Source organism: Microcaecilia unicolor, chromosome 1, assembly GCF_901765095.1.
Source record: "Microcaecilia unicolor chromosome 1, aMicUni1.1, whole genome shotgun sequence".
NCBI lineage: Eukaryota > Metazoa > Chordata > Amphibia > Gymnophiona > Siphonopidae > Microcaecilia > Microcaecilia unicolor.
The window spans coordinates 407,612,203-407,634,553 of NC_044031.1; the positions used below are offsets into that span (position 1 = coordinate 407,612,203).

Genomic DNA, 22,351 nt, shown 5'->3' on the forward strand with positions numbered 1-22,351 from the left:
CCCACCTTGGAATATTATCTTTTAATGCAGAAAGGCATAAATTGCTCAGCCCTCTCCATTCCTCATAGCAATCTATTGGATTTAATGAACCAAAGATTTTACATTTTGTTTTTAATTTGATTTAGCATTTTTATGAGGCAGCCAGTGTGGTAAATCACATTAAAAATGTTTATAGTCGCATTAACTTTCTTGCTTATGTACCGCGCTTACAGTTAATAAATGCCTCAGATTTCCATAAAATATTCAGGGCACGTCATTATTACAAAGATTTTCTCATTCCAACGGCTAAACTTCAATCAGTTTTAGATCTGAAATGCATTAAATGACTGTGTATAATGTTATAATTTGTGTTGCAATAATTTTTTTATGATTGGGGCTGCTTAAAACAGCAAACTTATGCAACAGGCATTGATTTTTGTGCTTAATTATTTAAAATATATTGATTTTCTTCCATTTATTTGAATTTGTAGCTCATTTACTCTTTTTAATATATTTGGGTACACAGAAAAGATATTTGCCCATTTGACATTATTCCTATTTAATATATGCTGTCATAAAAGGTTAAAAAAGCTTTAACTGTGTTTCTTTGCCAGGGACATAATTATAATTTTCTTTTAATTCTATTTGTTAACTATAGTCTTCATCTAAAAGTGGAACTGCCCCAAGTCATGTGTTATGGAGATTAAGGCACAAGAATATGCAGCTAGCAGTTCTTCTATTTCTTGCCTTTCACAAGAAAAGGACAAATAACATGTGGTATCTAGGGTGTATCAAACATTTGTAGGCTATTAAGAGAAGACAAATGGCATCTTTTAGAAAATGAAAGTTGAGGCATATAGGAGGTGAAGCCTTAGTAAAGACCGCACTAATACTTTCTGCTTTGCCTCTGAACTGGTCAGTAATGGGCAAAGAGGCAGAGGCATAGTTAGGTGGTTTGCCAGGGGATCAGCTGCTTCCCCAAACAGACTTCCAACAACAGCAGGGCCTATTTTTGATGTGATCTGTTGCATTTAAATTAAGTGCCAGCACCATCGGCAGTCCACTCTCACTCTCACTCCCCCTGCACCCTCAACCTGGCTATGCTTCTGCAAAGAGGAGCACCTGCGATATGATATCTAAGTCAGACTTTGGGCGTTTTGCACTAAACATCACAAATCCAAATAGCAAATGTAACCATTTCTAAAACAATGGTTTTTTTTTTTTTTTTTTAGAAAGAAAACCCATTTTGAACGAGGATTTGTGCTTTTAGTATTTGTCTTTTTAGGCCATTTTAGAAACACACAAAATCAAGCCATCGGGATTTAGGAGGAACCATCATTTTTAGCAGACTGGTCCCCCAGACATCCCAGGAGAGCAATGAGGCACAACTGTGAAGTTTATATAAATGCTCCCAGGTACACATCTCATCGTTCTTCCCTTATCTTGTCTGCTGAGCCCTCCAAAACCCACTACCCCAACTGTACACCACTACAGTAGACCTTATAGGTGAAAGGGGCACCTATATGTGGGTGCAGTGGGTTTGTGGCCAGTTTTGGAGGGCTCACAGTTTCCACCACAAGTATAACAGATAGGGAGAGATATGGGCCTGGGTCCACCCGTCTACAGTGCACTGCACCCACCACTAGACTACTCCAGATGCCTGCATGCCGCTCTAATGAACCTGGCTATAACATCTGAGGCTGTCAGAGACTGGTTAGAACTATCTTTAGTCACATTTTTGGGGGGTGGGTGGGGGTCAGTGACCACTAGGGGAGTAAGAGGAGTGCTCCCTGAATCCCTCCAGTGGTTATCTGATCATTTAGGGTACCTTTTTATGTCTTATTCATTAGTAAAACAGGCATAGACCACAACATTGAAGTTTTCACCCTAAATGTTTTTGTTTTGTTCCATTTTGGCTATAAAACATTAGACACACCCAAATCCCACCTTCGAAATGCTCCTAACACGTCCTCTTCTGATTTGGATGCCCTGCAGATGAATTGCATAGATAAACATCTGCAAAATAGGTTTCAAAAATACAGATTTGGATGTTTTGAGAAGAAATTTGTCCAAATGGTGCTTTATGAAACTTTTTGGACGTTTTTCTCTTTTAAAAATGAGCCTCATGGAGGGGCATAATCGAACGGGGGCGCCCATCTCTAAGGACGGCGCCGCAAATGAGTGGGGAAACCCGCATTATCAGAACAAGATGGGCGTCCATCTTTCGTTTCGATAATAGTCGGGGATGGCCAAATGGTGGGAGGGGGTTAGTGACCACTGGGGGAGTAAGGGGAGGTCATCCCCGATTCCCTCCGGTGGTCATCTGGTCAGTTCAGGCACCTTTTTGAGTCTTGGTCGCAAGAAAAAATGGACCAAGTAAAGTCGGCCAAGTGCTCATCAGGGATGCCCTTCTTTTTTCCATTATCGGCCGAGGACGGCCATCTCTTAATTATGCCCCAGTCCCGCCTTCGCTACCCTGCCGACACGCCCCCATGAACTTTGGCTGTCCCCGCGATGGAAAGCAGTTGAGGACGGCCAAAATCGCCTTTCAATTATGCCGATTTGGGCGGCCTTGCGAGAAGGACGCCCATCTCCCGATTTGTGTCAAAAGATGGGCATCCTCTTTCAAAAATAAGCGTGAGAGTCACCTACATACTTATGCGATTTTACCTCCTCAAACTCCTCAACCTCAGTAGAGGTTACTCATTCACTTGTTAATATTAGACTTTTTCAACATGTTCATATGGAGATTTGTTTATTTCTCTGGTGTTGCACTGCATGCAGAATCTGGCATCTTGAGTTTTCCAGTTCAGATTTCATCTACATGTTTCCACATATAAAGCTAGATTTACTAAGGGATATGTCTACTGAAGGATGCTAGGAAATGGGCTTAGTGTATTCTAACGTGGGACTTTCCTATGTGCTAAGCCCATTTTTAGGCCCGGGAAATAGGGCATACGTATTTCTTTTTCAGGCCATGTGCTACCAGTTAATGCATGCAAATGTTGACTCACTATCTAATAGTGTGGCCATGCCCATTCCCCGCCCCTGCCACATCCTAACTTTAGCCACAAAGCTAACTGGGCACCAATGTGTATATTGGCTTTTTTCCATTTAGCTTCCAGGCTGTGTCACTAGCTGTCCTGCTGTCCCCTCCTTCCCACCCTGCAAGTATTTTAAGGCCGGAGAGCACTCCCCCTTTCTTCACCCCTGTATACCCCCCCCCCCCAAGTCTGTATGTAAATATCTGGTTGTCCAGTGGGGTCATATGAGCAGGAGCGATGACCACTTGCCCCCGCCCGTCATTGCAGCCAGTGCAAAATAGTGTTAGTGCATACTAGTGCAGTAGAACACATTAATAACTCTAGCTTTTCAGTGTCATACATAGTAGATGACGGCAGAAAAAGACCTGCACGGTCCATCCAGTCTGCCCACCAAGATAAATTCATATGTGCTACTTTTTATTTGTACCTGTCCTCTTCAGGGCACAGACCGTATAAGTCTGGCCAGCACTATCCCCGCCTCCCACCACCAGCTCTGGCACAGACCGTATAAGTCTGCCCAGCACTATCTCTGCCTCCCAACCACCAGCCCTGCCTCCCACCACCGGCTGCGGCACAGACCGTATAAGTCTGCCCAGCACTATCCCCGCCTCCCAACCACTAGCCCCGCCTCCCACCACCGGCTCTGCCACCTAAATTCGGCTAAGCTCCCAAGAATACATTCCTTCTGAACAGGATTCCTTTATGTTTATCCCACGCATGTTTGAATTCTGTTACCGTTTTCATCTCCACCACCTCCCGCGGGAGGGCATTCCAAGTATCCACCACTCTCTCTGTGAAAAAGTACTTCCTGACATTTTTCCTGACATCAGGCGCGCAAGGACAGCATACAGTTTCAGAAGTTTCTTCAGATAGACTGAATCTGACTGCTATATCAGAGGTCTGACAGAATAACAGTTTTGGCCCCTTTTGTTTTCTTCACAAGCCCAGTTCAATAGCGCTGTGCAGCTAGGTGTTAATATGCTGCTGCACTTATGCCGCTATCAGCTCTCTGGGGAGAGAGCTGGGCAGACCCAGAAGTAATCCAGTTACTGCTGATGTGGTAACTGACCAGCAAGTAGGACTGCATATAATAATGTCCAGCCACACTCAGTTAGTTAGCTAGTACCAGCACTGAATATTGGACAGACCCAGATAACTTCCAGTCAGGGACGTAGCCAAAAGCTGATTTGTTTGGGGGTGGGGGTGGGGGGAGAAGAGGGCCCAGGGATGGACTGGCGGTCCATGTATGTCTTCTCAGATCCCTCTCCCCCTCTGCTGCCATTACCATGCCCCCCCTCCTCATACTTTTGTTGGCAGGCATGCTCAAGCCCTTCCAGCTGAAGTTTTGCTACCAAAGCCCTGCAGGTGCTGTCTAAGATGCAGGGAAGCAGGCAGGTTGCTCCAGTCTCTGACGCCAGAACTTACATAATGCTCAGTTCAAATAGATGGAGTTGAGCATACGCGGAAGAGCCAGCATCAGCTGTTAAAGCACCCTGCCGACTCCCTGCTGCTCAGGCAGCATAGGCTGAACTCCAGCAGGGAAATTCTTGGGTTGGCAGGGCTTGAGCACCCCCACCAGCCATGTATTGGCTGCCACAATGTGGGAGAGGGCCTGAGCCTGAAGTGGGGGTCCCAAGCTCCCTGAGGGCCCCCCTATGGGTATGCCATTGCTTCCGTGGTCCACAAAGATCCGCATTACCTACAGCCCCACCTATGGGTATGCCATTGCTTCCGTGGTCCACAAAGATCCGCATTACCTACAGCCTTGAAAACCATTGACGAAATAACTAACTTTCGCAAATCTCTGAAGACACATCTCTTCAACAAGGCCTACAAAGAGAACCCATAACCTCACATAACTACCTCTCCAAACCACCCAGTTATTAAAGTCCACCTTCAATATTATCCTGCAGTACACCTTCCTTCTCTCTTCCCTTACCAAATATTTATACATTACCAATTGTATCTGATATCCTGAAATGTCTAAGTCATAACAAAACTCTGTAAGCCACATTGAGCCTGCAAATGGGTGGGAAAATGTGGGATACAAATGCAATAAATAAATATTAAGTGTGTCAGATTATGCCCAGAATTGAATATCTGGGTCTCATTCACCCTGTGGTGGCTACTTAAAAAAAAACACTGAAGAGGGACCGAAGGCAAGATGGTGGCATGAAGGGAGTATCGTGAAGTGGCTCCTGGACTCGTGCTGACTCCATACTAAATTAAAAATATTTTCTTGCTTACCTTATGCCTAAACAGAGAGACAGACAGCGTTCTAGCCCCACAGCACCTGTCTTGCCAACAGTGGGGCCCATGGACCGCTTTGCCATCCCAGGAACCTCTGGATGCTGTAATTCTTCGCTGCGGGTGGGACCAGCAGGAGGTGAACCGCTCCCACAGCTTGAAGTAGACACCTCTTTCAGCCCCAAGATTAGGAATCCGCCGCCAATGCCAGCAACCGTGCAAGGATCGTCCGAACAGGGTCTCCCATGGTCCGAAGAGGCCAAGGTACTCCCTACAGAGGGGGCAGACCCGAGCAACGGATTGCCGATCACTCTCAAGGGTGGGGGTATGATACAACATGGCAGTGGCACTTCTGCTGTAACAACGGTGGTGAAGGAGCTTGAACCTTCCGGAGATTCTTTGACTGAATCACTATCACTGAGTAAGTATTTTCTTCCGTCTAAACCTTCAGTTATAACATTGGAAGCTATATGGGAAGCCCTTTTGGGACTAGAGACATCTTTTTCCACAAAAGTTGGTCTCGGTTTTACAGCAAGTTCAAATTCCCCACGAGAGGGTCTCTATATTGGAAAAGAAAATTTCCACAATTGAAGAAAAAATTGAAATTAACAGTAAAGATATAAAATCTTCCCAAAAAATTCAAACAAATATAATTAAGGAAAACAAGTGGCTACAGAATAAAACAGAAAAGTAGAGAATCAGCAGAGATCAAAAAAATTATGATTAATACATTTTCCAAGACATGTCTGTTGCACCTTTAATGACTTATATATGTTTGAAATATTATAAACACCGGAACAGGCTTATCCTCCAGTCTCAAAAATCTACTATCTGCAGCCTTATAAAAAGGAATTGACCGATCAGCCTGTGATTGAAAGATTCCCACTTCAGGCACAGGCAGCTCCTTGTGACTCTGGGCAAGTCACTTAACCCTCCATTGCCCCAGGTACAAATAAGTACCTGTATACAATATGTAAGCCGCATGGAGCCTGCCATGAGTGGGAAAGTGCGGGGTACAAATGTAACCAAAAAAAAAAAAAAGGAACTGAAGCTGTTTTTAAATCTCACACAAATACTTGAGGATGATAATTTGGGTTTAATACCAGCAACGCTTATTGTGACATTTGTATTACAACCGGACAGGGACTGGATATTAAAACAATTTTTTCGACACAGGGAAGAGACCTTCTTGAATTATAAGATCAGAATATTCCCTGTTGTATCTAGAGTTACCCAAAAGAGGCATCGATGTTTTCTAGATTGTCCTTCTGTTTTACAGCTAGGCGGTTTGTTTTGGTTGAATTTTCCATGTAAAGGCGTAGTGAAACTGAATTCAGTGACATACGTTTTCTTTGATCCTTTACATTTGAGTTCTTTTTTTAGAATCTAAGAAGGTTATAACTCTATCCCCAAAATTGACATCTACACCATAATCTGATTTAATTTGTTCCTGTGATTCTCCTTTTATGCCTCTAATTGTGTACTACTGATTGTTAATCTTTTTTTAACCTGAGTATTGTGCCTTGCTCTTGGTCTGAAATTGTGGACTAACTTAGGATAATACACATTTTTCCCGTTCTGTTTAAGATTGGAACGGGACATGTTTCTGTTCCGCCCTGAGGCCCCCAATTCCATCCGTCCGCATCTGTTTACTAGTTAGGGCTAGTTTACACTGGGATTCAGGATATCCACCCCAGAGTATGTGGACAGATTTATAACTAAACCAGGAGATGCCATGAGGCTTGTTTTTGAATGAGAAAAACAGCCAAAATGTGTCATAAAGCATCATTTGGAAAGAATTTATAAATGCCAAATCAGTATTTTTGAAACCTATTTTGCACCTGTTTGTCTATGCAATTCATCTGCAGTGCATCCAAATCACAAGGGAGCATGTGTGGGAGAAGTTTTGAGGGAGGGATTAGGGCGCACTTAGGGTGTTCCTAGCACTTGGACGTTTTATAGGTATAATGGAACAAAATGAAAACATCTAGGGCTACAACTTCAACGTTTTGATCTTGACCTGTTTTTGGAAAGAATAAGGCACAAAAAGGTGTCCTAAATGACCAGATGATCAATGGAGGGAATCAGGAATGATCTCCCCTTACTCCCCCAAAATGTGAATAAAAATTGTACTCTCTAGCCTCTATGACTGCATCAGATTATAGCCAGGTCCATTAGAGCAGCATGCAGGTCCCTGGAGTAGTGTAGTGGTGGGTGCAGTGCACTGTAGATGGGTGGAGCCAGGCCCATACATCCCCTTACCTGCTATACTTGTGGTGGAAACTGAGCCCTTCCAAACTGCTTGTGCAGATGTGCCACCTTGATTGTCATAGCTTTGGAAAAGGATCTTAGGCTGTCGGCAATACAAATGGGACCACCGAAAACTGAGTGCTCATCCAGAATTCAAAACTAGAGGAATTATTTGTACTAAACTCTGAAAGTAATGTGGATGTAGACCTCTGAAAGGTCCAGAGATGTCAGGAACTCCCCAGTCAGACTACTGTGAGCATGAATCGTAAGGTTTCCATGTGAAAGTGGGAAACCCAGCATGAGGCACTGACTCGCTAGACTGAAAGGAACATCCCTTCATGGGCACCATGAAATAATGACCCCTTCCTATGTCTTGACTTGGAATAGGTTCCCCCACTCTTATCTGGAACAATCATTGTAACATGGAGTTGACTGATCAAACCTTTGAGGAAAGAACTGCAGGGGGAAAACATAAAGCCTTCGGAAACCAGCACTATAAATTCCAAGAGGCAGCTCAGATGAACTACCTCCAGAACCCACTGACCTGAGGTGATAAGGGCCCACTCCTGGTGGAATAGGGCAAGGTTACCCCCTCCCCTCCCCACCTGAGGTCCACAAATTCTTTTTGGGGGAACCTTCGAAGTGGTTGCGGAGGAGGACTGTCCATCTCTTGCCTTCCAGGCCTTTTGAAAGGGCAATACCTTCAAACCTCATGAAGCCAAGGCAGAAGAGGCTTTCCTATTTTGCTGATACTATGCCCAGTCCTAAGAATGGACCTGAAAGACCAACCCCTGAGATCCAGACTTAGTCCTGCCTTGGGAAGGTATTGTGGGCAAGCCTCACCCAGGCCTTAATAATCTTTTCCAAGTTCTTCCCAAACAACAAGTGACCTCAAAAGGCCAATTTAGTCAAGTGGAACTTGAAGGTTATATCTGCTGACCAATGCCACAGCTATCTATGAGCCACCACCACCATAGCTGCCACCAAGCGAGACTATATACTCACCAGAACGTAAAGATCATCTGCCAAAAAAGACACCTCCAACTCTAACTTGGTCACCTTCAGCAAAAGTCAGGCAATTGCTGTATCCTCCTCACTATTATGGTTGCCAGAAGACTTTGTGAGGGGAAAAAAAGTTTGTTTTTTAAGATGGCAAAATATGGTGATTAAACAACACTTTACTATTGAAAATACAATTTTGGAAAAAAGGCCCTTAGTATCCCATTAATTAGTATTCTGAGTAATTACATCAACATTTAATTCAATAGACCGGCTTTGTACTCTTACCTACCTGATAATGGACTTCTAGTCAACTGGTAACTTCAGGAAGGATGAAAGAATGACTTTCTAAAACCTTCTGTATCCATAAAGCAATTCTGGCCTTTTCTTGACATCAATTCAGTAATCAGTTTCAAGAACAGGTTAGGAAGTGAATTATATCAGAATTAATTATATTGACCTTTACTTTTCAGAGTCATTTTCATTTAAAAATCAATACCACAAAGTTTCTAATTATTTATCATCAATTGGGCATTAAAATCTCACTTGTAATAGCTTAGCACAAATTTTGTACATTGCATACAGATCTTTAGCTAGCCTGAGGAAGCTGTAGGTTGACTAAGCGCTGAGTTTTTATGTCTGCATTGTAATTCATCTAGTATGCAACCCCAAAGGAGACCAACTGACAGCATATGACATGGTTGTTTGGAGCTAGGGAAATAAAAAGGATTTGATTTTCGAGAGTGAGCAAAGCCACTGGATGAACTGTATACTTATTTAGCAATTTTATATTCCACAATCCTAAATACTCATTTGTGCAGTGTAGAGTACCAATTAAATATGTGTAATCCCCCATTATAATGGGGTTTACTAAAGATCATGAGAGAACTCTCCAGAGTTACCGAGGGGAGGGTTCTGAGGTTGTGGGTGGTATAAAGAATCCAGCCCAAGAGGGTGGGTTCCTGGGTAAGTTGCAGAGAGAAATGTTTCTGGTTGTTGAATGACAGAAGAAGAGGAGATAGGAGCTAAATAAATGTTAGAGTTGGAGAAAGCATGAGGTCTTTGGTTGTCTGTACCCTGCCAGGACCCTTGAGGAGAGTGGGTGTCCTGGATGGATTCAAGAAACTAAGGGCATCTTTTGCTAAGGCGCGCTCACGTTTTTAGTGTGCACTAAAATTGTGAGCATGATAACTGTTAGAGACGCCCATAGGAATGTATTGGCGTCTCTAATGTTTAGCATGCCTACAATTGTAGCACGTGCCTTAGTAAAAGACCCCCTAAGGCTGATCAAGAAAGAGGTTTTTGCACATCCCAGCATTAACCATGAAGTGGAGGAGTGCTCCGGGTGGGAAATAGGGGATCCCAGCCTGGGAGCAGGAACAGGAAAGAGCCTGTTCGGAGCCAAAGGTGGTAGCTTGGAGAAGTATTCCTTTGGAGGAGAGTGTGGACAGATAAGGAGCTCTGATCCAAAGAAGGATCTGCTTGCTGCACAAGTGCGGCAGTCAGAGTCTTAGATTGTTACACCGAGAAGGGATGAGTATGGACAGGAGAAGCTGTAGCTATGTACATACTGTAGGATTAAATTGCATTTGAGAAGATACACCATATCCATAGGTTTGGCTCTGGACTTACTGTTTGCATTTCATATTGAGTTGGATTACAAATTGACTGTTTTCAAGAAAAGGATTTGAACTGCCCGTTGCAGAAGTTTAGTAAAGTTGTTGCATAAAATACAATCCTGGAGTGGCGAGTATTTCTTTGAAGTTAGAGTGAAGTATTTGCTCCTGGATTGTCGAAGAGTACCCAGTGAAGCCTGGCTTAATAACCTAAGGCCTACCAGAGTAAGTCTGTCCTCAGCCTACACCCAGGCTCAGTGGAGAAAAAGAACAAGTCTTGTGTGTGAGTAGAATGAACAGACTAAAGGAAAATTGTGTTTTGTGGCCAGGTCAGGGGCTCCCGACCCCGAGAGCTAGTTGATGCCCCAGGATGCTGTGCTGGGAGCGAGACCCGAGTTACACATGCACAGAGACATAGCTAGGTTCTGATATCAGGGGAGCAGACTTTTGTAAAATAGGCACCAGTTACTGTCGGCTAGGCAGCAGTGCTGGTGGTGTCACTCAGGTGCGGTTGCTGTGGCCAGCAGTGATTAACACAGGCTGCCTCTGATGTGTCCCGCCTATAAGGAAAACTGGAAGTGACATCAGGAGGCAGGACGCACAGAGGTCCCGGGACCAGCTGGAGTAGGCAGCCTGCCTTCTTAACTACAAGTAAAAATATTCAAATTGTGACATCATCTCAGGGACAGCACACACACACTTGTTCCACTGTTAGACACTTTATTTAAGTGAGATGGACTTTTGTTTGTATGGTGATTCCACAGGATGTGGAGACCGCTAATCCTGAGCTAACAAATAAAACAGTGAGGTAGATCCAAGGAGGATATGAAATAGTCTTTATTGGGAACAGGTAAAAGATGACCCGACTTCTGCCGGTTGTACGGCCACTGCAACTGAGCACTTCCATCAAATTGTGGTTATCACAAGGATTATACAGCCAGGACCTTGATTATTCTCCTGTTGTTAAGCAATTCTGCTATAACATCAGAGAGATACGACCCCCTGAGGCAGGCCTTCGGGCCGAAACATGTCTGTGTCGGATTATCTTTTACCTGTTCCCAATAAAGACTGTTTTATATCCTCCTTGGATCTACCTCACAGTTTTATTTGTTAGCTCACGGTTACATGATGTTTGTTCCTCCTTTTTTGTTTGCCTTGACCACTAATCCTGAGCATTTTTACTTTGGGTAACAAGGACCGCCAAAGCAGCTCTTGCCCCAGAGTCTATTTTCAAATAGGATCAGACACTTTGTGAAATAACACAACTTCCTGCAAAAAGAAAGCCTATACTGAAAACTTTCCACACCCTAACAGCCCTAGCCCACCTATGAAAAGACAGTGATATAAATATTACACTGGGCCCTAGAGCACCAGTATATCTGCTACTGGGAAAGTGGAACAAGCTGGACAGTTACAGACTCCTATATAGACATTACATGCTTACACAGGGGTGGGCAACTTCAGTTCTCAAGGGTCGCAACCCAGTCAAGTTTTCAGGATTTCCCCAGTAAATATGCATGAGATCTGTTTGCATGCACTTCCTCTATTGTATGCAGATAGATCTTATGCATATTCATTAGGGAATCCTGAAAACCCAACTGGGTTGCGGCCCTTGAAGATCGAGGTTGCCCACCTTTGTGCTAGCAGAATCTGTCACTTCAGAATATGGACAGACCGTCGCCTGATACAAAATAAGTGACCACAAAAAACATGTATGCAATACCTGAAATGGAGACAGAAAGCTAGACTCTTTAAGCAAGGCAATATAGGTAAAAGAGAATTTTCCCCTTTACTTTTCTACACTGCCTTTCCAGAACAGGTCAAAGAGGTGTACAGACTAAAAACATATAAAGAAAGGAACGCCATTAATTGATAGTAAAGAAAACAAAGACAGAAGACAAGTATTCATTTCAATAATAAAATAGATTAAAAGCTTACATAAAATAATAATAAACATATTAAAGCTTGATTATGTATAAATTAAGTATATGTGTACAATATTTTTATTTGATTATGAATGCTACTTTGTACTCCACTTTATATGGATTGGCAGAATAGAAATATAATTAATGAAATGAAATACAGTATATATCTGAATAATTTAAAATACAGAACATCGCAGCTAAGGAATTATTTGCAATCCCTGTGTGTATCTTTGTTGTGTGTTCTGCGTGCATATGTTGTGCCTGTGAGGGGAGGGGGTAGATGGGGGGGTGGGGGTGGTGAAGTTGCAGGGAAGTATTTTTTAAGAATAGGGTAGTTTGCAGAGTGTGGGGCAGTTTTAGGTGAGAAGTGTTTTTTTTTTTTCGGGGGGGGGGGGGAGGAACAGTTTGCAGGGTGGTAGTGTAGTTGGGGAATGGGTACAGTTGCAGGGGGGATAGTGTTTTGGAATGGAGAAATTTCTGTGGATAGGCTGGACTTTTGGGGTGGGGTAATTTACTGATTGGGAGAATAAGTCAGTTTAAAAGGAGCAATTCCATAACTTGTATGCTTCTGTATGTAAGTTTCTATGCTGCAGAAGCTGTAACTCCTTTTCCAATAGAATTGCATTGGACCATTTTTTTTGGGGGGGGGTGCTTATTTTTCTGGATCCCCCAGTCTGATTTGGCCCATTTTTGAACCCAGTTTATATTTTTTGCCAGTTTTTCCCAGATTCAGGTTTCATCCCATTGCGTTAAATTTTCAGAATTGTTTTACCCCAGACAGACAGATGGACAGGATACAGCCTTAACTACTTTTGTACAATACTTTTCAACTACTTTTGGGGTGGAAATAATATAAAATTCTGGTATACGATCCTTTTGAGTCTCTTAAATGAACATAATCTAAGTGTTTTCTACTATTCAGCCACTTGGGGTCACAATTGGACTTTTGTTTATGTTCTATGTTGTGTTCTGTTTATAGATGAGAGCGTTTTCAAAGCTGTTAAAAAGAGATCTGAGACATGGGGAGCAGCAGAAGTCCAAGAGGATGAAGAAACTCAAGTAGAGGTACCAGTTGATCAGGTAATCAATTTGACAAAGCCACTTTAAACAATAAAGTGAAGAAATTTAACCAGAAATATTCACAGTTTTACCACAGGAATTTTTTCTCAAAACTTCATTTTTCTTGTATGATGTTGCGCAAGCTCAGTGGAGAAAAAGAGCAAGTCTTGTGTGTGAGTAGAGTGAACAGACTAAAGGAAAATTGTGTTTTGCGGCCAGGTCAGGGGCTCCTGACCCCGAGAGCTAGTTGATGCCCCAGGATGCTGTGCTGGGAGCCGAGACCCGAGTTACACATGCACAGAGACATAGCTAGGTTCTGATATCGGGAGCAGACTTTTGTAAAATAGGCACCAGTTACTGTCGGCTAGGCAGCAGTGCTGGTGGTGTCGCTCAGGTGCGGTTGCTGTGGCCAGCAGTGATTAACACAGGCTACCTCTGATGTGTCCCGCCTATAAGGAAAACTGGAAGTGACATCAGGAGGCAGGACGCACAGAGGTCCCGGGACCAGCTGGAGTAGGCAGCCTGCCTTCTTAACTACAAGTAAAAATATTCAAATTGTGACATCACCTTTGCTGCATCCATCCGGCTCTCTCTGATGCACATCCTGTTGACGTAGGGCCAGATGGACGTGACGGGAGAGCAGAGCTGCCTGTGTGGATGGCAGCGCTGTCGGCAACTCGCAAAAAGAAGAAATCTGCAGGGACCGAGGCAGCGGCAGGGAGGAGAAGAATTTCAGGCACGCAGGGCCAGGCAACGCTGAATGCTCCCAGACAGCTGTACCCGGAGCGGGAGAAAAGGCAGCAACAGTGTGGGATGTTGAGTGGTCGGGCCTTGAGGGAAAGTGGTGGGCCTGGGCCTGTCCAGGCCCACCCGTGGCTATGCCCCTGGTCTGAACCAGTTGAAGATGCTTGAGAGAGGTGAGTGAGAGACCAGCATAGAGTTACAGTAGTCTAGATGAGAAATAACAAGGGCTAAGATAAGGAGGTAAAGATGAGAGACCGAAAGAAAAGGACGTACTTGGTGGACACGATGAAAGGCAAAAAAGGATGAGCAAGGAACAGAATCAATTTGAGGTTTGAAGGTAAGAAAAGAATCAAAGACAACACCAAGAATCTTCAAGAAAAGGCGGGAGAAAAGAGATGCCATGGGAGGAGGGAAACAGGATAGATTCACACTTTGAAGAGTTGAGAAAAAAGAGGTTGGATTTGAGCCAGGGAGACATGTGAGAGGCAAGAATTGAGACAGTGAACACCAGAAGCATCTAATACTTTGCAAAGGATTTGAATGTCATCCGTGTAACAAAAGGGTATGCAGGAGTGTTCTTGGATTATGGTAAGTAAGGGAGCATGGAATATATTAAAGAGAGTAGGAGCTAAGATGGAACCTTGGGGAACACCAGAGAGCAAGGGAAGGGAGCCAGTGGTGGAGCCGTTTTAGTAAAGTTCATAGGAACGATTACTGAGGTAACTGGAGAACCAAGAAAGAACAGTGCCCAAGATGCCGATAGAATGAAGACTGTGAAGAAGAAGAGTATGGTCAATGAGATCAAAAGCAGAGGAGAGATCTAAGAAAACAAGGACAACAGAGCAGTATTGATTAGTTGTGGCGAGGATGAAGCCATGAAGAGCAAGAAGTAGTATTTCAGTGCTCTGATGGGTGTGAAAACCAAATTGATAAAGATGGAGAATGTTGCTTCGTTCAAGGTGTTCAATGAGTTGTGCATGAACTAGCTTTTCTAAGGCCTTAGAAAAGAAAGGAAGATTGGAAATAGGGCTAAAACTCGAGGGCAGTGGAAGATCAAGATGGGGCTTTTAAGTAGAGGGGAGGCTGGAACTATGCCTTCAGACAAGGAGAATGAAAGGAGAGGCAGAAGAAGAGGAATAATTTGGGTTGAAAGGCAGTTGTCAAGAGATGCTGGCCATGGGTCAGCAGAGGAAGAAGAAGGCTTAAGTGACGAAAGAGCAGTGGCAAGAGAGTGAATTAAATGAAGGTTGAAAGAAGACAGTGTAGAGGATGGGCAGGGAGATGAGAGTGGGGAGGAGATGGAGGAAAAGAAGGCAGTAGAAACAATCTGAGGGAATCTGTTTTGGATTGCCATGCTTCGACAAGAGTGTCCAGAGGCAAACTGGAGGGATCATAGGACAAGTGGTAGAAGACAGCAACGATGACAAAAGATAGTGCTCTTTTCCCTTCCAGCTTCTCGGACTATCCGGCTGTTCATGATGACACACTATAAACAAATAATGCAGTTGAGGGAAGGCATAAAGCATTTGCGCAGTCTTTGCAAATTGTCCATCCAACAACATCGAGGCTAGTGCTGAAACTACAAAAGGAACAGAACATGAATCACCTGCATATCAAATGTCACACTGCTGGAGAACAGCATTCCTTGCAGAAGAAGAAATACTGGGATCTCGATTGTCGACTTTGAACGATTGTCATGGATTGCGCTAATCATTCAACTATGGATTATTTGCGTGGATGCAGCCACAACACTAACTTGATTGATTAAAAGAGTGATAAATCTACTTGGACATAAGTTTTGTTAAATGATTCTACACGTGTGGAGGAGTGGCCTAGTGGTTAGGGTGGTGGACTTTGGTCCTGGGGAACTGAGGAACTGAGTTCAATTTCCACTTCAGGCACAGGCAGCTCCTTGTGACTCTGGGCAAGTCACTTAACCCTCCATTGCCCCATGTAAGCCGCATTGAGCCTGCCATGAGTGGGAAAGTGCGGGGTACAAATGTAACAAAAATAATTGGTGCATCCTTTACACATCTTTTTTGAAAATAAATTTGCTTTAATTAATTCTGTAGTGTTAGTCCATCCTTTAGAGACCACTAACTTTGTGAGGAACAGTATCGAAGGTTTTGCTAAAGTCTAAATAGACCACATTGAGTGCATATCCTCAATGCATTTCTTTTGTCACCCCAAAAAATCTTATCAGATTTTTTTTGGTACAACCTACCTTTGGTAAACGCATGTTACCTTAGATCTTGCAACCCATTGGTTTGTAGACCCTTTCATTCATTAGCCTAATGGTTAGTGTAGCAGGCTTTGAACCTGGTAACCTGGGTTCAATTCCCACTGCAGCTCCTTGTGACCTTGGGCAAGTCACTTAACACTCCATTGCCCCAGGTACAAAAAAACTTAGATTGTGAGCCCCGTAGGGACAGAGAAAGTATCTGTATATAATGTGTACAGCTGCGCACATCTTGTAGTGCTATAGAAATGATTAGTAGTAGTAGTAGCATTTCTTTTATCTTTCCAACCACCAAGGTGAGGCTTACCGGGTCTGTAGTTTCCCACCACTTCACTGTTCCTGCTTTTCTGAAAAGTGACAATATCAGCCTTTCTCCAGTCCCGCAGAACTTCTCCTGTCTCGAAGGATCTATAAACACATCGGACACTAAATATCCTTTCAGTTTTGCAAGTTGTTCGTCTGTGAGCAGTGTGGTATCTATACCATTGCTGTATGTATCCTTGTCAATCATCTGTGGACCTTCTCCAAGATTTTGTTCCTTGAACAGAGAGATGTGGTAGCCGTGTTAGTCCACTTCTAAACAGAAATTGGGTGGAAAGGAACCAGTATCAAGTGATCAGTCACCACATCAAGGTAAGATGCTCCAAAAGAAACCTTTATTATGACCCAACATGGCCTGTGTTTCGGCTAAAACACCTTCCTCAGGGGTCTACAAAACAATCGATGAGTGCTCAATTTCGTATTGATTGATGGAGCATTTAAAGTATCTTGACAAGCATCTTGTGTAACGTGCTGTCAGTACAAATACAAAGTCTTTGTATTTGAAGTACAATAAAGAGAGAACCAGAATGGGGTGATCCAAGATGGCGACCTGAGCAGATGTGGCTTCATGAAGCTCCTGAACACCAGTGTGTGGGTTCTGGTTGGAAATTCCCCGGTGTTTGACATGGGGAAAAGGAAAGGGAAGCAAGGTTACTAACCTCCTCGAGTCCTGCGGAAACCCTAGCCATTCGCCAGACCACCCTGGAAAGGTTCGGAGGCTAGGAGCACCAGAATACGCTTCGACGGAATCCGCAGTACTGGAAGCGGACCGTAGCGTAGAGGGAGTTTCACTTAGCCCTCCCTCCAACACAGCTCCTCCAATGCCGGGTAGTGGAAATGTGCCGACGAGGTTACAGCGTTTTGGGACGCCCAATGAGGGTCAGGTTTCCATTGTTGTGCGAGGAGGACCCGCAGCTAAAAACCCTGGGAAGAGAATCTTCAGAGGAGAACCAGGCATTTCAGCTTGCTTCCCCTCCTACCCAGTGTTCAACTCCCAGAAGCAATGGAGAATTGTGAAGACCTGCTGTGGTAATGTTAGAACTTTTATGGGATGCAATTCAGGGTTTAAATACTTCCCTCCTTCAGGTAATACCTTTAAAGGAGAGATTGTGGATTTGAAGCAATATTTTCAAGTTTTGTCGTATAAGGTTGAAAATTATTCTCAAAGAACTGAATCAATAGAAGGGGAGATAAGCCATTTACAAAGTTTGTCCTCATTGGCAATTAAGGACAGAGAGGTGCAAGTTCGTAAGTTGGAGTACTTGGAGAACCAAGGAAGAAAAAATAACCTGAGGTTTTAAAATTTTTCTAAGTCACCACTCATTTCAGCTCCTGATTTGCTAAGGAAATATTTTGGTGTAGTATTGGGAATACCGACTGAGGAGTACCCAACCATAGTCAGAGCCCAATACAGCACGGGAACTTCTAGATCTACTACACGACTTCAATCTGATATGAATTTGACTGAATTTCAAGAAAGTTCCCTGGAAGTCATAACAGAACGGACTACCCTTCTTGCAACTTTTGCCTTAGAACCGGACAAAAACAATATTTTTGGACTTATTTTCGCCACATGAATGTAGAGTTTTTAGGAGCAAAAATCAGAATTTCCCCAGATTTAGCCAGGGAAACACAAAAAAGAAGAACAGAATTTGTGGTTTTGAAACCAAGAATTCTTAATTTGGGTGGTACATTTGTGTTGAAGTTTCCCTACAGATGCTTAATTTCATTAAATGGAAATAACTATGCTTTTTTTTACCTAAAGAAACTACTGGAATATATTAATTCTAAAGAGGGTGTTAGAGACACCTTGATTACATCTAATAATTGATTTCACTATATATCGGCTTCGAATATCCAGCTCTCTACTACTCTATAGATAATATATTTTCCTAATTTTCTTTTAATTCCTAGTACTTGGATCTAATTATGTAGACAAAGTGAAAAAATAATTTTTCTTTCATTTTGTGAAATTTATTGGATTTTCTGTTAATTGAGTTGTGATATTGCTTAAACATTTATGTTGAACATATAAATGTAAAATAAAAAATATTTAAAGCAAAAAAAGAACCACATTCTGATTGTTTTTCTTTACTTTACCTTCCTATTATAGAAGACTTAAAATTATATGAAAAAAGAAATCGTTTTTGAATACTGTTTCCCTGTCTGAGTTTAATTAGATATTGATTACATTATCCCACAAATATTTCAACTATGGGCTTCAAGAATTAAACAATTACTTTGGTTGTCTTCTCTTTGTTTTAAGTACACAATTTAAAAATATGCAATAATTTGTTCTATTCTTCATCTTATATTACTTTAAAGCTGTTTGGGTTGGTATGCACAAGAGCATTGTTCTTCTTACTATACTAAGGTTGAGCATCATCTTTCATATTTTGCTGTATACCAACTAATCCTTACAAAAGGCTAAGATCAATTGTTGTATCTGTTTTTATACAACAGGTAAATATTACCAAGCCTATCAATTCTTGATAAAGATAAAACATACCCTTACCAAAAAAACCCTTCCTACAATGAAATCCTCCACCTCAAAGACCCCCACAAGTATACTCCTCCTTCCCCTTGTCTACTTTTCTTAATTCCTAATATCTAGTGGGTTCAGGGCAGGAGCACTCTCCACTTCCTCGTGACTCTTCTGGTGCTGTTCAAAATGACATCAGCAACCCCTTATATGGCAGCTTGACCTTTAGTGGTAGCATCATGAAATTACCACTAGGAATCAAAGGTGCCATTTTGAACCCAGTGCCAGAAGGGGAAGGAGTGATTGATGATTGCTGCTGCCTCAAACCCACTAGATATAAGGGAATAAGAAATATAGGCCCAAGTTAAAGAAGGTAGGGGGTGCCTTGAGGAGGGATGTACTTGGGGGAGGGGTCTTCGAGATGTGAGGGTTGTCATTTGGGAATGGAGGTAGCTCCTGATTACAAGTACTAGACCCTTTAAGAAGTGCTAGGATGCGTCAGACCAGAAAAATACTGCAAGCTTCATTATTTAATTTTCAAAGTAATGAGCTGTTTTGCATGATTTACATCTCATTACTATGTAACCTGCAGTACCTCATATTAATAAGTGTTATGGTAATAAACACATGTTAAGAGGAAGTGACGTCACCTCATGGAATGGCTGCCTAAGTTCCTGGCTCCTCAATCTGTGGCCCAAATCCACGGCAGTGCCACAACATCTGCCAATAATCTGCTGCCTTTTTTACACCATATGCTGTTAGAACTCCGTACCTTTGAGGTGGAATGAGTTTTGCAAGACAGCAATTGATCTTTCTGAATTTTCTTATCTTAATGTGTCACAACGGAAGACAGAATGCTTAGCCAAGATGGTGGCTACACAGATGACAAAGGAATCTGGTCTGGATGTTGATTGCAGCTGACAGAAGTCAGTAGTTAAGGAAATCAGAACAAACCTTAAGACCATTCGAGAGGAACTGGTGTTCCTGGGCACAGATTTAAGAGGGAAGATCTCGGAGCTAGGATATCATCTTGAGGCTGAGTTGAAGCCGGAGGAACAGGCCAGTGCTATGATAGGCCTTTACAAACAGATGGGAGAGATGTGTGCAGCAGTCGGGGATCTTTCGGGAAAAAACTGAGGATCTTGAACTTGCGGTTCTGAGGAGAGCTTGAGACTCCCAACTATGGAGACCATATCATGGTAGTAAAAAAAATTGTGAGCTACATTCTTATCGCTGCAGGATGAGCCAGTTCAACCGGAAAAGATCAATATTGTTAGGGCTCGTTGCTCACTGGGGAAACCGAAGGTCAGCAGAATGAGACCATCCTTGTAAGGCAAGGGGCAGCACTACCATTGTGTGGGACTCTTATGAGATTTCAATCTTCCAAGAAATCACTGCTGTGACATTGTGCAGATGTGGGGAACTATGGGCCTTCACTGCGTACTTGCATGAAGAAAGTATACGATATTGCTTGCAGTTCTCTTTTACTCTTCAGTTTGACAAAGATGGTCACTCCTATCATATACATAATAAGGAAGAAACTGCCTGGTTCCTTCCAGTGGGAGATCAGTTAGAACCTTCCCATGAATGGCTAAAACAACAGAAACTTACTGCCCTGCATGATCGACTCTGCTGACATAGGATATCTACTGGTAGAGGCCAACTGCTTCGGCAGGCCTCAGATGTGGATGTGGTTAGGGACAAAAATAGCTGAGGCTGGCCATTTGTAAGGTGACTTCTTGATACCTTCTCATCTCTAGTGGATGGGGTTATTGGCATTAAAATGGATGGTGACCTATTCCAGCAACATAGGACTAGTATACACCTGGACTATGCTTGTGCAGTTTTTCTACTTTCATAATGTTAACATGAGATGTTTAAAATTTTGTCAGCACTTGTTATCTTTCATTGGGATTGTGCGTTTGTTATAGGGGGGGATACGAGTTGGGGGGTTACTTCCAAATGGGGGTAATTAGGGCAGGTAGGGCTAGGAGGACTTTGCAAAAGGATGGGGGGGAAGAAGGTGTTAGGGGGTTTGGGTAAGAGGGTAGATAAGGGTTGGGAAAGTAGAGGGAGGATTGGAGTGGAAACTTATATTAAGGGTACCATGGAATTGAATATAAGACAAGAAGATCTGGACCTCTTCCTTATTTCATATTTTTTGAGGAGCTATGATTATGTATGTTTTCTAACTTCCTTTACTTAAAATTATATCCTTAAATGTAAATGGTCTAAATGCTGCATATAAGACGCAATGTTGACGTCACCACACTCTCTGCCGCCATATGTTTCATGTAGGAAACCCATTTTTTGCGCAAGGCAAAGAGGCTCTATTATTGCAAACACTTGGCAAAGAGAGTTTATTTTGAGGAGGGAAATAAAGCTAGTAAGCTACTTGCCAGGCAATTAAAAGCTAGGCAGGCGCAGGCCCGTGTAGTGTCCATTAAAAATGCTAATGATCGTTTGCGGACTTTTCTTACTTTCTATCAGTCCCTCTATACGTCTGAGGCCAAAGCCTTTTCTTCTGACTTCCAGCACTATCTGCATGAGATTGACCCACATAATCTAAACGATTTACAGTGGGAGGCCCTTGACAGAGATATACAGATTAAGGAGGTCCAGAATGCCATTAAAAGGTTAAAGCCTGGTAAATATCATGGTCTGGATGGCCTGTCCTGCAGATTTTACAAAACCTTCTCAAGCTTAGTAGCCCCTATATTGACTGCTGTATTTAATAGGGTTATAGATGGAGATGAATTACCACCATCTTATGCTTGAAGCGGGCATTACTGTTATCCCTAAGCGTGGTAAGGACCCCAAACTCTGTAGTTCCTACAGACCTATATCCCTTATGAACTTGGAGGTAAAATTATTAGCCAGTATTTTGGCATCTAGACTAAATGTATGTATTGGAGAAATTATACATGAAGATCAGTGTGGGTTAATTCCTGGTCGTACAACAGGGGACGATGTCCAGGCATTACAATTGATGTGGTGGGATAAGCAGGAGGGCATTCCAATGGTACTTTTGGCAATAGATGCTGAAAAGGCATTTGATCATGTGGAGTGGCTGTTTATGGGAGCGGTCTTCTGCAGAATGGGATTTGGCCTGAGGCTTTGCATGTGGATTGAAGCACTATACTCATCTCCTAGTGCGCGAGTGAGGGTAAATGGAGTGCCCCTTTTCTTGGGGCACTCGCCAGGGATGCCCCCTGTTAACCTTTACTGTTTGTGTTAATAGTTGAGCCCCTTTTTTTCTCAGATTCACATGCAAATGTGTTATTAGATACCAGTCTGTTAACTATATTTCCTTTGATCCCTCCCACCTTACTTCTTTACTAGCATCCAAGCAATAGGGGTGGTTTATTATCAGCAGTTGAGGATTCTCAGAATGATTAGCTCTATTAGAAAGATTTGCTGTGCTTTAGTTTTAGTTTTGTTTATTT

The 22,351-nt window shown here is 42.8% G+C and overlaps 1 protein-coding gene across 2 annotated transcripts in view; it reads left to right on the forward strand.

Moving 5' to 3' along the window:
- The window catches only part of DCDC2 (doublecortin domain containing 2), a 342,131-nt gene that overhangs the window by 276,457 nt on the left and 43,323 nt on the right, over positions 1–22,351 (forward strand). For both annotated transcript variants that reach the window (XM_030211482.1, XM_030211491.1), the window contains one exon: positions 13,040–13,140. In XM_030211482.1, coding sequence (XP_030067342.1) covers positions 13,040–13,140 — 101 coding nt within the window. The remainder of the gene's footprint in view (positions 1–13,039; positions 13,141–22,351) is intronic.